The following is a 14,992-nucleotide window of genomic DNA, read 5'->3' as shown; positions in this document are numbered from 1 at the left end:
GAATGATTGCCTCAATGCTCACGGCGCTTTTTCAAGACTGGCAACCGATTCTGGACTATAAGGCCTTCGAACTGAAACAATTTGATCGCCCCCTTACACGAAGCTAGAACAGTCATGCAACAGAAGATGATTAGTCACTGATCGACACATGTCGCGTCAGGAAAGTATTATATAGTCCGGCGAGAGCAGAGTGTATGAAGTTCAAAACTGCCGATGGCTTGCGTTTTTAACATTACATCACCACTGAAAATAATCTGGTGGAGATTTTCTTCCCTATCTTCGTTCACAGAAGCACTACAGTGAGAATGGTCGAATACTAATTTGGTTTAAAGGCTGTATGCATGCACTCCGCAACGATTAGTAACTATACCAAAGGGAAAACTGTCTAAATCTTGAGGTTTTCAACGGAAAATCGGATATTTCGTGACGTTCCGCTCTGCGTCTGTACAGTCAGCATTTGTTCTCCAATAATTCTATAGTATGCCATACAGTAATTAACAAGGTCAGTCCGAGTATGTTACGTGCGTATGGGCCACATGCGATACAAGAAACGAGTCAACATATGGCAAAGACAAGCAACGAAAGCGCCGCTAAGTTCTAGATAGGTAACCCGGCACGGTTTCTCAGTTCGGCGGGTTGCGGCTGGATTTACTGGCAGGCGTCGTGTTGGCTTCCCTGAGGGGAAGGCGAATGCTCTTTATCTAACTTAAATTTATCGTTGCCTTTAATAAAGTTATACGCTGATTGTATTTGTCACTCTTTGTTCTCCCAAATTCAAGGTTATGATGCTCTGAACACCGCCACAGTCTACTGAATGACTGCTGGCCTACTGGCAATACAACATTGCCACAACAATGTTACTAGGTTGAAGTAGTCGGGTGTGCTGCAGGAAACGTTTGTGTATTATTAAGCTACTGTTTTTCTATCTAGAAGCTACCACATTACGATAATTTTTTATAAATTAGCACGCAGATCTCCAAAAATCGAACGAGGTGGCGCTGTGGTTAAGGTACTGAAGAGCTAGGATCAAATTAATGTCTAGCCATCCAGATTGAGGTTACCCGTGGTTTCCTTACATCTATGAAGATGAATGTTGCGATTATTCCTTTCATAAGGAAAGGTTTATTTTTTTCCTTATATTGTGCTTTCCAAGCTCCTGCTCTGTCTCTTACACTCTGTCCTTGGCGAGATGTTAAATCTTAATTCTCCTTTTCTATGTCCGCCTGCTTAGCTGGGTGGTAACGTGCTTGCCTCCCACGCAAGCGGGCCCGGGTTCGATTCGCGGCCGGGTTGGAGATTTTCTCCGCTTTTGGACTGGGTGTTGTGTTGTCCCCATCATCATTTCATCCTGATCTCCGGCGAGCCAATGTAGCGTCGAATGAAATAAGACTTGAACTTGGCGGTCGAACTCCCCCGAATGAGGCCTCCCGGCCAACGATGCCATACGCTCATTTCTATTTATTTCCTTTTCTACTTCTCAAGTCCTAAAACAGTTGCACTCAACCGGTTCCTCATAATTGAGTTTAAATCATACCTGAAGATCCCATGCACTATTTATAGAGAACTACCTCATATTTGACACGAATGAAGTGAGAAACTGGCTAAGCTCTTGTTCATAGGGCCTTCGTCTCATTTATTTGGCGTGAGTTACTGAAACCACGTAAAGCTTAAATCAAAGTGGTGGAAGTAGGAAACGAATTCATTTGATCCCAACAATGGGGTCACCGTTGCACAACCCTTCGATGCAAGCACTCCACTGGCGCTCTTTTCAGCATTCACATCTCAAAATAACGAAGTCCACAACGAACAAAAATTTTTGTCAAAAAATTGGGACCGACTTGTAAAAGTCCATCGTGGTGCACTTTAAAAGCCAATGTCTAGCAAAATATAGGTGTAAATGCAATCTAGGTAACCGAATCAGTGGCAGAACAGCTGTATCTGTCTCTAGATAATGAGACACAACCCGACTAGAACACTGTACAGCGCCATGTTTTCAGATTCCAACGACGACAGCACGAGATTATGTAAAACCCAATTCATCTTGTCGGTTGTAATCTGAGGGTTGAACGTTTTCGGATAACGACGTAATTGTTACTGCACGAGTCGACTCCCACGCGTATTCCTCTACCTTGTGAGACAGCAGCCTATTGCTCAGCTTCCTCCTCTTCTTCGTCGTCCACGTCGTCAGGGTGGGCCGGGATGCCTGCGCTGGCCATGAACTGCGTCGTCAGCTTCGCAATCGACATGGCAGCCTTGAATCTCGTCGTCGCTCTTAGCTTCTCTGCTTTCTTCTTCCACTGGAATAGAAAACCATTAACGTCAAAGAACTGTTTTCGTTAATTGTGCAGTTTGCATTTCTTTCAGTTACAAAACCTGAATTCATCGTTCGTATATCACTTTATACGAGAATTCCTTGCGTTATGCATTTTCCGCTACCAACTCTGAAGATTAATATACAGAAACATAGGGACAACATTGATACGAGGGTGAGTCAAATGAAAACCTTAAATATTTTAAAAATATTATTTATTGTGCAGAAGTGGTACAAAGCTGTATCGCTTTTCAACATAATCTCCCCCACGCACAATGCAAGTTCAAATGGTTCAAAAGGCTCTGAGCACTATGGAACCTAACATCTGAGGTCATCAGTCCCCTAGAACCCAGAACTACGTAAACCTAACTAACCTAAGGACATCAATGCAAGTCCTCTAGCGCTTACAAAGTGCATAAATTCCTTTAGAAAAAATTCTTTTGGTGGTCCGCGCTACCACTCATGCACCGCGTGGCGTACCTCTTCATCAGAACGGAACTTCTTTCCTCCCATTGCGTCTTTGAGTGGTCCAAACAGACGGAAATAATTTGGGGCAAGGTCTGATGAGTATGGTGGACGAGGAAGACACTCAAAATGCAGGTCTGTGAATGTCACAACTGTTGTACGGGCAATGTGGTGCATTGCGTTGTCATGTTGCAAAAGGACACCTGCTGACAGCAAATCCACGTCGCTTTGATTTGATTGCAGGCCGCAGATGATTTTTTAGGAGATCTGTGTATGATGCACTGGTGACAGTGGTCCCTCTAGGCATGTAATGATCCAAAATGACGCCTTTTTCGTCCCAAAAGAGAGTCAGCATAACCTTCCCTGCTGATGGTTCTGTTCGAAACTTCTTTGTTTTGTTGATGAGGAATGGCGCCAGTCCTTGTTCGCCATTCACAAGCATCAACACGTCGTTCTCTAAATTCAGGATTCAGCTGATGTGGCACCCATCTTGCAGACACTTTGTGAAACTGGAGCGCATCATGAACAATGTGGTGTGCTGACCCATGACTAATCTGTGAACATGTTGCAGTGTCATTCACTGTCACTCGGCGGTTTTCCTTCACTATGGCTACAACTGCTGCAATGTTCTGTGGAGTCACAACTTGTTGTGCCTGACCTGGACGAGGAACATCTTCCAATGAAGTCACACCATTTGCGAACTTCCTACTCCATTGGTAGACTTGCTGCTGTGACAAACATGGATCACCGTACTGAACCTTCATTCGTCGATGAATTTCACTAGGTTTCACACCTTCACTACGCAAAAACAGAATAACAGAACGCTGTACTTCCCTGGTGCAAGTCGCAAGTGGCGCGGCCATCTTTATACTGATACTGTGACGGTGTGCATCTGCACTATGCTGCCACCTACAGGCCATTCTGCACGCTGTTTGTAGCACTCTTACCAACTTACAGGATAACGGCGCGAAATTTCGATTTGTCATTACAAATTTAAGGTTTTCATTTGACTCACCCTCGTATAAGGTGTTCCAGATGAGGTGTTTTTCTCCGTAATTTATAAAATAACAAGTGAAAGGAATATTTATTTAAGAGAGTAAACGTAGAAAAACCTTACTCTTCTTGCGGAGTTATGAACATATAAGTAGATTTACTTGTAATAATACACTCCTGGAAATTGAAATAAGAACACCGTGAATTCATTGTCCCAGGAAGGGGAAACCTTATTGACACATTCCTGGGGTCAGATACATCACATGATCACACTGACAGAACCACAGGTACATAGACACAGGCAACAGAGCATGCACAATGTCGGCACTAGTACAGCGTATATCCACCTTTCGCAGCAATGCAGGCTGCTATTCTCCCATGGAGACGATCGTAGAGATGCTGGATGTAGTCCTGTGGAACGGCTTGCCATGCCATTTCCACCTGGCGCCTCAGTTGAACCAGCGTTCGTGCTGGACGTGCAGACCGCGTGAGACGACGCTTCATCCAGTCCCAAACATGCTCAATGGGGGACAGATCCGGAGATCTTGCTGGCCAGGGTAGTTGACTTACACCTTCTAGAGCACGTTGGGTGGCACGGGATACATGCGGACGTGCATTGTCCTGTTGGAACAGCAAGTTCCCTTGCCGGTCTAGGAATGGTAGAACGATGGGTTCGATGACGGTTTGGATGTACCGTGCACTATTCAGTGTCCCCTCGACGATCACCAGTGGTGTACGGCCAGTGTAGGAGATTGCTCCCCACGCCATGATGCCGGGTGTTGGCCCTGTGTGCCTCGGTCATATGCAGTCCTAATTGTGGCGCTCACCTGCACGGCGCCAAACACGCATACGACCATCATTGGCACCAAGGCAGAAGCGACTCTCATCGCTGAAGACGACACGTCTCCATTCGTCCCTCCATTCACGCCTGTTGCGACACCACTGGAGGCGGGCTGCACGATGTTGGGGCGTGAGCGGAAGACGGCCTAACGGTGTGCGGGACCGTAGCCCAGCTTCATGGAGACGGTTGCGAATGGTCCTCGCCGATACCCCAGGAGCAACAGTGTCCCTAATTTGCTGGGAAGTGGCGGTGCGGTCCCCTACGGCACTGCGTAGGATCCTACGGTCTTGGCGTGCATCCGTGCGTCGCTGCGGTCCGGTCCCAGGTCGACGGGCACGTGCACCTTCCGCCGACCACTGGCGACAACATCGATGTACTGTGGAGACCTCACGCCCCACGTGTTGAGCAATTCGGCGGTACGTCCACCCGGCCTCCCGCATGCCCACTATAGGCCCTCGCTCAAAGTCCGTCAACTGCACATACGGTTCACGTCCACGCTGTCGCGGCATGCTACCAGTGTTAAAGACTGCGATGGAGCTCCGTATACCACGGCAAACTGGCTGACACTGACGGTGGCGGTGCACAAATGCTGCGCAGCTAGCGCCATTCGACGGCCAACACCGCGGTTCCTGGTGTGTCCGCTGTGCCGTGCGTGTGATCATTGCTTGTACAGCCCTCTCGCAGTGTCCGGAGCAAGTATGGTGGGTCTGACACACCGGTGTCAATGTGTTCCTTTTTCCATTTCCAGGAGTGTAGATGACATATTGTCATCAGAACTGTATCGATTTTAATATGTTTTTTGTAACAGTCTCAGTCGAAATTTGTCGCAGATTATAACTAGTTTCGATCACTTAATGATCGTCTTCAGATCTAAAAGAAAAAGTAAAACATTAATAAGTACCTAACAGGGAGTGCTGAAGAGTAATGCCTACGAATTTTTTATGTGAAAATCCTTGAAGATTTTTAAATAAAACAAACGTATCAACGTTCTACGTCCTTATTCTTCATCTCTACATATTTATTTCTTAACACAGTCACCCTGGCGACGAACACATTTCTCCCAAAGAGTGACCAGTTTGTTGATAATGTAGAATGCTTGGCTTTGTTGACGAAGCCATAGCCTTGCATCTACTTGCATCGCTTCATCACTATCAAACTGAAGTCCTCGAAGATGTTCTGTAAGTTTTGAATGCAGATGTAATTCGGGTCGAACCAAGTCGGGGCTGTATGGTGGATGATCGATGACAGCGAACCCAAGACGTCGGATTGTCACTGCGCTCGTGTTTCGTCTGGAATTCCCATGGTGAACGAGAGGGTGCTCCATGTATAGACGAACTCTTCGAATATGAAACTCGATTACAGCACGCTCTTTCTCACGCACCGTCACTTGCGTTACACACCGCCATATTACACGCTACAATTCGTAGGTTACACGCTGCAATTCGCAGCCCTCTAGTGACAGAGGGCTGTAAATATGTAGACATGTAGGATAAAGATGCAGAATGTTAATAACGTTCGGTTTATTTAAAAAGCCTTAAGAATTTTCACGTAAAGCTTCGGAGGCATTATTTTCCAGCACGCTTTCGTATTTAAGTAGATAATATAGTCTGAAAATAATTAACTATAACAGAATTGTGACAACATTCAGCAGTGGAGTATTTTACTAATCCCACTGTGAGTCGCACAAATCCTTGTCATGGATGATGGTTCGGGGGGGATGGGGGGGGGGGAGGGGGAGGAGGGCAGGAAGGGGAGTGGACAGGGAAATAATATTGTGCGGTGTCAACACGCAACAAACATATTGTCTTAAGTAAACACTAAAATTAATTTAAAACTAATAATCGCTACAGATAAATGCACCTAAATTCATAAATGAGACATGTTGTAAAAATTCACAATTGAATTAAAATATTGTACTAAAACGTTGAGTGAACGCAGATTACACCTGACGATGTCTGAGGCGTGTGTTTCTGCTTGTTTACTTTGGGTTCAATCTGCCACACTGTCTAGAAGTGCGTAGCGCTACTATGAGGTCGTCTTTTGCCGAGTGGGCTGCACGAATCATGGAGAGTTACAGCTGTCTGGGCCGTCTCAGTACGTCGTTAAAACTCTTTAATTACATGAAATTCTTGAAGTCACAATGGAGATTGACTATTTTAGTCGGTTCTTTGAGATGATGCCCATAGACTTCAAGTCCTTCCACAACGTTCATAAAACGTCCTCTACAGTTCAAGATGTGTCACTCTTGGTCTTACCGAACATTTTTTTTTTTTTGTTAGATGGTCCCGTAATGCTGTCTTACTATTTCGCAATTAAGCGTGTTCTTCGAAGAGGGTCCCAAAAGTTCTACCAGTCTGATCTACGAGGGTTATTCCAAAAGTAAGGTCCGATCGGTCGCGAAATGGAAACGACTATGAAAATCCGATAAAGCTTTGCACAGATGTGTTGGGTAGTGTCTCTAGTATAACCCCAGTTAGCATCACGTCGCTCTTCTCATTTCTGAGCTCGCAGTGAGTGCGTAAAGATGTCTAGAAAATAGTGTCTGCCGCCAAGTACGAGGGCCTGGTGAGAAATTTCGCCTGAAGCTATGCAGCCAACATTACATAACTGTCGTGCTGTTTCGTCTTCACGACAATTCTCAGCCGCATTCTGCAGGGGCAATGAAGATGCTCCTGCATCGTTTTCAAATGGAAATGTGAGATTACCCACAATACAGTCCGCAATTGTCTCCCCCTGAGTTTCATCTCTGGTCACATGAACCGCTGTCTTTGAAGACAACATTTTGACACAGACAACGAGGTGTAGGCCAGCGTGGAGAATTGGCGGAAAGCACTGGCGGCTGCCTTCTATGATGAGGCTATTGAAAAGTTGGTACAACGCTATGACAAAAGTCTAAGTCAGAACGGCGACTACGTAGAGAAGTAGCTGAAAGGTGTAGCTAATTGTTACAAGTAAAACATTTCTGATGTTCACTGTGGTTTCAATTTGGCAATCAATCGGACCTTACTTTTGGAATAACCCTCGTATATACTGTTTAGGACAGTCGTTACATTTAATCTTACATACCACCTGTTGCACTAAATTTACAACTACACATATTTGTGCTATGTTTTATTTAGAACTTCCCAACGAGTTGCACCAGAGCTATAACTTTTTAAGCATAATACTATTTTTCTATCATGTAGATGATGTATTTAAACCGTGTATAAATCAATTTAAATAAAATTTCAATTAGTTTCAGATAGGTAGTATGAAACGTTCAACATTTTAAGAGTGGATGTAACACGCTGTTTTCAGATGGATCTTCTCGTGGAGGAACGTTAATTTGAGGTAGATGTTCAAACGCGTGCCAAATTTCCTAAATGCACAATACAGTGTGACTTCTGAGCGACCAGTGGAGGGCATGTAAAGCCTCTGCTGTCACAGAGCTACAAGTTTCCTCGATGCATTGTTTTAAATTCAAATGGCTCAAATGGCTCTAAGCACTCTGGGACTTAACATCTGAGGTCATCAGTCCCCTAGACTCAGAACTACGTAAACCAAACTAACCTAAGAACATCACACACATCCATGCCCAAGGCAGGATCGAACCTGCGACCGTAGCAGCCGCGTGGTTCCGGACTGAAGCGCCTAGAACCACTCGGCCACAGCGGCCGGCCTTGTTTTAAGTCTTGTTCAGTTAAGAGTGTAGAGTGTATACCTACACTGCCGAACAAGGCGGGTCAGGATACATAAACGAACAAGATTAGGTCTGCAACGGATATTAACGTGGAATAAACAAACCCCAGATGACTCCAAATAGCGCATTGGGAGCACTCGTCCCAACACATCACTTAAGTGAACATCCTAACTCCAGAACATACATGTGAGTACAGCCAATTATGCACAGCATGTTGCATACAGCCCAAAAGCTTTGAACAAGCTAGTTACCTACCCGAAACTGATATAAATTTGATTTATACTGTTTTTTACGGAATCGTTTTAAACATATCAGTTACATGACAGGGAAAAGAACCGGCCAAGTGCGGATGAACTCGGGATCTGCGGGTTCTACACACTGCACTAATTATGTCTATAGATAGTAATAATAATAATAATAATAATAACAATAATAATAATTTCGTGTGCCTCGGTGGCCTGGTGCAAGTCTTTCTACTGGATACCGCTTCGGCGATTTGCTCTACTGGATACCGCTTCGGCGAATTGCGTGTCCGTAAATTACCACACTTATCCGATCGGAGAAACGTGACCTACAGTTTAACGTAGAGAAAAAGGGGTCTAGACACACAGACAAATGGACAATAAACTGATGCTACAAGGATCACGTTTTTACCAATTGCGGTACGGAATCCTAAAAATTACGTTCTATAAATTACAACTCGGTGCCCGAACTGTCTGGAAAATACATAAATAAACTATGTCCATAACTCCGCACAAATAGTAACTTTTCTTATGTTTATCTGTCTAAATAAATATTCCTTGCACTTATTATTTTGTAAGTTGCAGAGGAAAACATTTAATCTGAGACACCTTACATACAGATACTGGGTGTACCAGAAATGTTGTGACCAACTTCGAGGGAGTTGTAGATGGTGTCTTGAGGAACAAATCGAGGAAACGTCACCCATCGAGGTTACAGAGCGTTGACATTATAGGCGCCAGCGCTTGCCTCTATGCTACCCCTTCGGCAGCAAACGTGACTCGGTACGCTGACGGAACGTCTCACAATGTTGCTTGTTATTCAGTGATCGCGACTAATTGCCACGATCGCCAGTATGGAGCTAGCTACTGCATAGGCAAGCCTTGTCTTCTGTTGATGTGATGCTCTGTTGCCTTAGTGTATGACTGTTTCGAGCATGGGTTTCCATCTGCTGTTTATTTTTCTCCTGTGTACCAAAAAACATTGGAGATTTTAGATGGTTCCAGGAGTAAAAAAGACAGCGAATGGAAACCGTCATTCACCGAGGCAACAAAGCATAGGATTCATAGGTGACAAGGCCTATCGACTCAGCAGTTACTTCCATCTCGTCCAATGGCAATCGTGGCAATCAGTCACGATCACTAGATAACAAGCAACATTGCGAGACATTCCGCCTACGGCCCGTCAACGTACAAAGTCACGTTTGCTGCTGAAGGGGTGGCCTAGTGGCAGGTGCTGGCTTCTATAACTTCTACACACTGTAGCGTCGTTGTATGATGTTCATGGACACGGGTTTCTATCCTCGATTTTTTCCACAAAACGCCCACTACAACCCCTCGAAATGTTTGCAACGTTTCTGGGACATCATGTACATACAGGGTGGTCAGAAACAGCCTGAAAAACTTGTGAGGGTGTTGTAGGGTAGGTTTTACTGCGAAGTAACTGTTAAGAAAAAAATTCAATACTTTGTGCCGTTTCCGAATTAATTAATATTGAAGTTAGCCAATCAGGTCGTTGTGCGAGTAAATTCAAGCAGTCAGCCAGATACAATTAGTGTCAGTTGTTCTCATAGTGTACATGATAACTACTCAGCCTTTGGCTCGGATTCGATCCTTGCTACCGTACCATGTCCAGTTTGTGTATCGCTCTCTTCTTCGGTTTTAGGAAACAAATCGAAGAACACGTTTGGCGACATCGTCTCTGGCGGGCCGCTTGAATTTGCGCGCATAACGTCCTGAATGCGCATTAACTCGGAAACGGGGCAATGTATTGTATTTTTTTTAGTAACAATTATTTCTCAGTGCAGCCTACCCTACAGCACCATTATAAGCTTTTCAGACTGTTTCTGACCACCCTATCCGTGTATAAAATCATGTTATTCGAAACAGCAAGACTGGACGAGAAGTACAGCAAAGAATAATTTGGCAATATAAAGATAGAACCTCCTCGTCGCGGGAGGGCAGAGTGGTGAGGAAGCTGACAACGTCGGCCTTGTCGGGGTCCGCTAGCGCCAGCGCAGAGACGCAGCCATCGACGGTGCCCAGCACGACGGCGCGTCCGTCTTCGGTGCTCTCGATCGCTGTCAGCTCCGCTTGCACGCGGTAGTTAGCGATCATCTCAGCGTCTTGAGTCCTGCGTCACACCACACAAGCTAGTCACACCGAGCACATGATCCTGTCTACATTGAAAAAAGTCATAGTAGAGATATCAACAATAACGTGATGCTGCCAACCTTTCAGATAGGCATGACATTACCTTACACATTGTCAGTAAGTTGTATAAACTGTATTTGCCATCGTGTTATGATCCAAAACGTTTTTCAAAGCGATTGCTTCATACTCAGCTCCGACATAATACGTCAGTGCAAAAAAATTTGAGACTGCATTAATAAAAAGTAGAGAAACGGTAAGATAGTGACTTTAAAGCTTCAGGTGACGTACATAGCCTCTCACCACTTGAGTACAACGCACAGAATGCTAATACAACCATGCGAAACTGTCAGAAAAATCCTCCTTTGTGATGTTGTTCAACCCACGCGTCACATAGGCTTGAATCTCCGTTATGTCGTAGAAGCGTTGACCATTCTGCGAATTTCTGAACGTTATCGTTTTTTGGTAATTTCGTATTGATTATACTAAGTCTCGTCACCTGTGACGATCTTTCACATTAAAAATTTTTTCACATTTTTCATTTCAATGAAGTCGCGGCAAGCATCCACGAGTCGTTGTTATTATTCGGGAGTCAAGGTGTGAGGGACAAACGCTGCACATACTTTTCTCTTCTTCGAAACATTCTGGGGTATGTCTTGAACATTTGATTTAGAGATGCTGTTCCATTGCAATTTGTGGCACACTAGGGCTGCACGTCCGTTACTTAGGTCTAACACTGGCCGTTCACAACTGACTGGTCGAAAAAATATCTTTTATTTACAGCTGTCACCGTAGTTACTGTGCTAAGGTCGCTTACACGCCAGTACTAAAAACAGTCTCTGGAATTTTTGGACGGACGGTGTAGGTACAGGTTTTAACATATCGATATTACAGACTCACGATCCGCCTTCACAGCTTCAATTGAAGGCGGGACGTGGGCGTGCCAGGATGGCTCAGTCAGTAAGGAGCTTTCAGCTGAAGGCAAGGCTTCGAATGTGTCTCAGTCCGCACAGTAGCGCACACTCTCCTCTAGTGTGAAGTATTGTTTCTAAAAATGCATAAAATTATTCAACACAGATGCTGTGACAGTTCATGTTTGGATGTGAAGGCAGAGTACAAATGGAACAAGACAAACGCCGAATTAAAGCGGCAGAAATGAAATTCTTAAATGATAGCCTTGAACATACCCTATTAAACAGGAAGAGAAAAATGTTCAAATATGAGAATTCCTAAGGGACCATACTGTGGAGGTCATCGGTCCCTAGACTTAACACACTACTTAGAATAACTTATGCTAAGAACAACACACACACCCATGTCCGAAGGACTCGAACCTCCGGCGGGTGGGGCAGCGCGATCTTTCACATGGCGCCTCTAACAACGCGGCAATGGGAAGAGAATTACTTCCTAGTAAAGTACATCCATGTAATAGAAGACGGCAGGATCTGCAGAGGATTCTTGTACATAGATCGAGGGGACATTAAATACTAATCTTCTTTCCTTCCTTGAACAACGCAGAGATTGCTGAATTATACACCAAAAGGAAAATGAGTATAAGAAGACCGAGAAAAAAAAAAGCATGAAACCCCCTTCCACCGAAAACGATAGATTCCTTTCCTTTCCAAGCAGGGCTCTCTTTGTAGATTAACCCCTTGTTACTGAGCTCCTAGACTTCATAGATTATTGAACAAAGCCTCAGTTCCCAGTCGTGTAAATCATTCATTATAATTCTCTAGGTGGCTCGCGCTGTAATTTCTCTCCATCGCCTCTTACCATATCCTACAAATCTGGACGTAGACCTACAACATCCGCTTTTAACTCATCCCACATCCTGATACCGTACCTATTGACGTGTGTGTGCAAGACTAGGAATCCAACACCAACCATGTGTTTACTGGCCACAGATCAAAGATTACACCATTTTCATTCAGCCTGTAGGATTAGGCTAGAGATCATGATCTTTTTGGTCCTCTCATGGACAGCAGACAGTCAACCATAGCAGTCACATCTACGAAGGATCAACAAGTCTCGACTAATAAACACGATAAGATGCCGGAGCGTACAGATGTGCCAAGACTGGTTCTATGTATATGAAAGTGAGTATACGGCCGAATTTGGGACAACTGCAAAGCATACTAGGAAGATAGCCCTTGAATTTACTTCTTACAAATAATTTACACGTCAAGTAAATTATTTGTACATTATTGCAAATATATGATCTACAAAAGAATTTCCCAGTAAGTTTTGGCGGCTAAAAACATTCTTTGTTCGTTATTCTTCAAATGGTTCGAATGGCTCTGAGCACTATGGGACTTAACTGCTGAGGTCATCAGTCCGCTAGAACTTAGAACTACTTAAACCTAACTAACCTAAGGACATCACACACATCCATGCCCGAGGCAGGATTCGAACCTGCAACCGTAGCGGTCGCGCGGTTCCAGACTGTAGCGCCTAGAACCGCTCGGTCACTCCGGCCGGTTGTTCGTTACTCTCCACATGTGTTCATCGGTAAAAAAACCTTTGCCCTTTCACGCAATCTTCACTAGTCATGCCAAGGTAAGTTGCATGTGACATGCCCATGAGTATGTGACCAAAGAATCTGAATCGTACAGCAGATGTAAAGCCAATAAACATTTTTTACCAATGGAATGGATCGTTGTAGTGATGAAACAATTTATTTTTGGATCTATACGTTGCCAAAAAACGGAGCTTGAGCTGTGAGTATGACCATGAACTCGTTTATGGTTGGAATGGTCAAAAACTCTCCGTGACTACTATTTCATTTTAAGTAACAGATGGGCAAAACTGAGGTACACTCGAGCTGTTGATTACTGGGCATGTACGTTCGGTTTTAAACACACATAGAAGAGAAGTGTGACGTCTCCTCTTGAAACCCCATACTGCAAAACTATCTTATTATTGTTTACTATTGCCCACTGTAGGTGATCTTTAAGAGTTCTATTGAAGCCTGGGGTTTTTGCTGCTCTATGGCAGAATTTGTGCACTAGATTTTATTTCTAGTCAAGATGTGTGAATTTTCTGTAAATCACCTGTCTATAACACTTCCTCTTTTTCAGAAAGCACCTCCCTAGCCATAACTAACCTACACGAGCCATGTGCCTATGCAAACGCAAAGGGATGACTTCTTTCAGTGACTGCTTACAAGAAAGTAGGTTTTTCGACCTATGTAGAATTGGGGAATGAGTAATTGTTATGGTGACTAAATGCTATTGAGGTTTTGATGTGATATTCAAAAGAAGTTGTCACAATCATAGAGACTGTGAGAAATGTAAGAGACAAATTCTGCTGGCAACGTACTTCAGAATTTCCATAAGTGCCATCAGATCCGCTAAATGCCATTCATCGTTAAGCATCATGCAGGTTTAAGTGCATAAAAAAGTCTATATCCTGTATGAGAGATATGTTGCAAGTTTCTCTTCAAGTGATAAAAGTATGTTGTATATAAAAATTCAAGCGAAATGTATCACTTACGTAAGCGCCGAATAATCCCTTCCGTTTGAAGAAGTTACTAAATTACTGTATAGGAATTATAACTATCTGTGTTCTAAGTCAACCTCAATTTCCTATCCATGTTTAGCAGTAGGTCATTTAATTATCATCGCGGAAGAAAAAAAAAGATTGTGATGCAATGTAACGTAGATGGTGAATATACACTCCTGGAAATTGAAATAAGAACACCGTGAATTCATTGTCCCAGGAAGGGGAAACTTTATTGACACATTCCTGGGGTCAGATACATCACATGATCACACTGACAGAACCACAGGCACATAGACACAGGCAACAGAGCATGCACAATGTCGGCACTAGTACAGTGTATATCCACCTTTCGCAGCAATGCAGGCTGCTATTCTCCCATGGAGACGATCGTAGAGATGCTGGATGTAGTCCTGTGGAACGGCCTGCCATGCCATTTCCACCTGGCGCCTCAGTTGGACCAGCGTTCGTGCTGGACGTGCACACCGCGTGAGACGACGCTTCATCCAGTCCCAAACATGCTCAATGGGGGACAGATCCGGAGATCTTGCTGGCCAGGGTAGTTGACTTACACCTTCTAGAGCACGTTGGGTGGCACGGGATACATGCGGACGTGCATTGTCCTGTTGGAACAGCAAGTTCCCTTGTCGGTCTAGGAATGGTAGAACGATGGGTTCGATGACGGTTTGGATGTACCGTGCACTATTCAGTGTCCCCTCGACGATCACCAGTGGTGTACGGCCAGTGTAGGAGATCGCTCCCCACACCATGATGCCGGGTGTTGGCCCTGTGTGCCTCGGTCGTATGCAGTCCTG

General features: G+C 44.4%; 1 protein-coding gene across 1 annotated transcript in view; it reads right to left on the bottom strand.

The window, feature by feature from the left end:
• Positions 1–2,144: 2,144 nt before the first annotated feature.
• The window catches only part of LOC124722253 (NACHT and WD repeat domain-containing protein 2), a 312,786-nt gene continuing 299,938 nt past the window's right edge, over positions 2,145–14,992 (bottom strand). The window contains exons 28-29 of the mRNA XM_047247442.1: positions 10,473–10,662; positions 2,145–2,297 (exon numbers count right to left, since the gene is read on the bottom strand). Coding sequence (XP_047103398.1) covers positions 2,145–2,297; positions 10,473–10,662 — 343 coding nt within the window. The remainder of the gene's footprint in view (positions 2,298–10,472; positions 10,663–14,992) is intronic.

This window comes from Schistocerca piceifrons, chromosome X (assembly GCF_021461385.2).
Source record: "Schistocerca piceifrons isolate TAMUIC-IGC-003096 chromosome X, iqSchPice1.1, whole genome shotgun sequence".
Taxonomy (NCBI): domain Eukaryota; kingdom Metazoa; phylum Arthropoda; class Insecta; order Orthoptera; family Acrididae; genus Schistocerca; species Schistocerca piceifrons.
This window is presented reverse-complemented; position numbering and strand designations above follow the sequence as displayed.